Source organism: Trichomonas vaginalis, assembly GCF_026262505.1.
Source record: "Trichomonas vaginalis G3 chromosome Unknown ctg_81, whole genome shotgun sequence".
Lineage (NCBI taxonomy): Eukaryota > Parabasalia > Trichomonadida > Trichomonadidae > Trichomonas > Trichomonas vaginalis.
In genome coordinates, this window is record NW_026529168.1 from 1 (window position 1) to 2508 (window position 2508).

Below are 2508 nucleotides of genomic sequence, written 5' to 3' on the forward strand. Positions count from 1 at the left end.
AACGTTAGACTATATCTTAACAAATTCAAGAAGCTATATGGCATACTATTTTAAAACAGTATATTTTTACATATATTAAATGTTTCAGGTTGAAAAACAAAGAACAAAAGTAGCAGATACAAAACCGTTAGACTATATCTTTACAAATGCCGGTAGGACTGTATCAGATGAAGAAATTTCATCCGGTGCTTACAGGTTTGATTATCCAATTCGTTGGCTTCAAAGTCCTTCAGATGCAAAGGCAATAGGATTTAGAAGAGTTTTGTTTTCAAATAGAACTAACGCATTTATGTTCGCAGTAGATTTTCATGGTCAGTATAAAGGTGATGATGGTCTAATAGACAAATTTGACGAAATGAGAATCTTTACAGTTCGTTCAGACGAAAGTCTTGAGAAGACTCTAAATGACTTTCAAACTCAAATAAACAAATACTATTGGGAATTTCAAGAAAAATACGACTCTTTACTAAACGGAACGTACTATCTGAAACTAGAATATGACAAGATGAACTCCACAGTTTCATTTCAAAAGATTGAAATTAACCCTCCAAGAGATACACAGTTTTTATTTTGGCAAGTAGACAAACGTTCTTGGGCACAATTTCTTCGGTTGCTAAACCAGAACGAACCATTACCACCTGACGGTCCTTTTAAATTTATACATCCACCAACAGATTTGACAGTTTATAGAAACGTGTTCGACCCTCAAAATGTTATGTGTCATGCAAGTTTCAGTTCAAGCAACAATAGTTTTCTATGTATCGGTAAGGACTTTTATGACTTTGCTTCTAAATTCTACGAACCACCTAGTAACAGTTTCTCTGACTTTCAAGTTTGGTTCACAACAAATGGTGTGCAACATATTATTCCATTGTACTATGACTTTTATCTCGAATTGTCTTTCATATATAACTACGGAAAAGTGCTGAAAAAGTATTGAAAAATAATGTTTAGGGTAGATGGGTATATCTAACCTCTTTTCTACCCTCTTTTCTACCCTCTTGAATTTTCATGAATTTCCTTAAGATAGAAAAAAATATATTTTAGGCGACCAGGTCACTCGGTCACTCGGTCATTTTAACTTCTCTGAAAAAGTGTGACAACATGACATTTTGACAACAACACAGGAAATAGATTTCATCGTATATTTTTTGTTAAGACTTCATCGTAAATGTTTTGTTGAGACTTCATCGTATATGTTTTGTCGAGATTTTTATCGTATATGTTTTGTCGAGATTTTTATCGTTGTGGTCCGACGGTTAAGCCACAAACGAATGTCCGACGTCCCACCAAAAAATATTTTTTATTTTTATTGTAAGAACAGTATGACAGTCGAAGCAAAAACGTTCACGAACAAATCTAATGGCGAAACATTCACAAAAGGCACTTATAACGGTATTGAAGTCTTACGTAGAGACAAGGATGGTTATATAAATGCAACAAATATGTGTCAGCAGTTTAGGAAAGACTTTAGAAGGTTGTTGGAAAATAAGTCCTGGGAAGAGTATTTTGAGGCATTTTGTGAAGAATATACCAACCCGCGGAATTCCGCGGGTTGCTTTTTATACACAGTTCATGCAGGAATTCCTGATGAAATCAAACAGGTTAGAGGAACGTATGTAGACCCAAGACTTGTAAACTATATAGCAATGTGGGCTTCTCCAAAATATTGTATAGCAGTTGGAAAAATTCTGGACTCCATAGACAAGAAAGTTCATGAGAAATTAGATGAAGAAGAACTTGAAGATACAGTAGAGAATGCTAAACCTTTGTTCGAAGAAGAAGTTAGAAAAATGCATGAAAAACAAATAGAACATGAACGTGAGATATGTTCTAGTTATAGAGACTCGCCATACGAACTAGACCAATGGGAACAAGAAGATTTAAAGAGAGAATTTAGAGAATATGAACTCGCTAAGATAGCATTAGAAGCTGCAGAAAAGAAGTTAAAAGTTTGGGGTCGTTTTGTACAAAAATATTGTGAGTAAATGAACCATTTTTTTCGGCAAAAATAATGTTTATGTTAGAATGTTAGATCTAACCTCTTTTCTAACCTCTTTTCTAACCTCTTGAATTTTCATGAATTTTCATGAATTTCATCGTAAATGTTTTGTCGAAACTTCTTCATCGTAAATGTTTTGTTAAGACTTCTTCTTCGTAATGAGCGTAAAAGACCCAAAAATAATGTTTATGTTAGAATGTTAGATCTAACACGTTTTCTAACACGTTTTCTAACATCGTAGAAAACTCATGAAATTCATGAGTTTTGACACTTTCACAAAAAACATAAAAAATAAAGTTAGTTTTTAAAAAAAATATTTTTTATTTTTATTGTAAGAACATGTTAGCAACAACAGCACCAAACTCTTTAGTCATGAATCCAACATCTATGTTAGTAGAGATGAAAAGCTTCATTCCTTCTTCATATACTTTCGAAACAACAATCCAGAAGATAAAGCAAGAACTTTTAACAAATAATTTAGATTGCACCGCACAGGATGAAACAAA

The 2508-nt window shown here is 33.1% G+C and overlaps 2 protein-coding genes across 2 annotated transcripts, besides 1 other annotated feature; both read left to right on the forward strand.

Annotated features, from left to right (window-relative positions):
- Nucleotides 1-79: 79 nt before the first annotated feature.
- On the forward strand, nucleotides 80-940 carry TVAGG3_1068850 (uncharacterized protein; the record flags this gene model as incomplete). The annotated part of the gene is made up of 1 exon (XM_053888444.1): nucleotides 80-940. One exon carries the CDS (start codon nucleotides 80-82, stop codon nucleotides 938-940), a length of 861 nt encoding a protein of 286 aa, XP_053744426.1.
- Nucleotides 941-1325: 385 nt separating this feature from the next.
- Nucleotides 1326-1988, forward strand: TVAGG3_1068870 (uncharacterized protein; the record flags this gene model as incomplete). Its single annotated transcript, XM_053888445.1, has 1 exon — nucleotides 1326-1988. One exon carries the CDS (start codon nucleotides 1326-1328, stop codon nucleotides 1986-1988), a length of 663 nt encoding a protein of 220 aa, XP_053744427.1.
- Nucleotides 1326-2508: a mobile genetic element.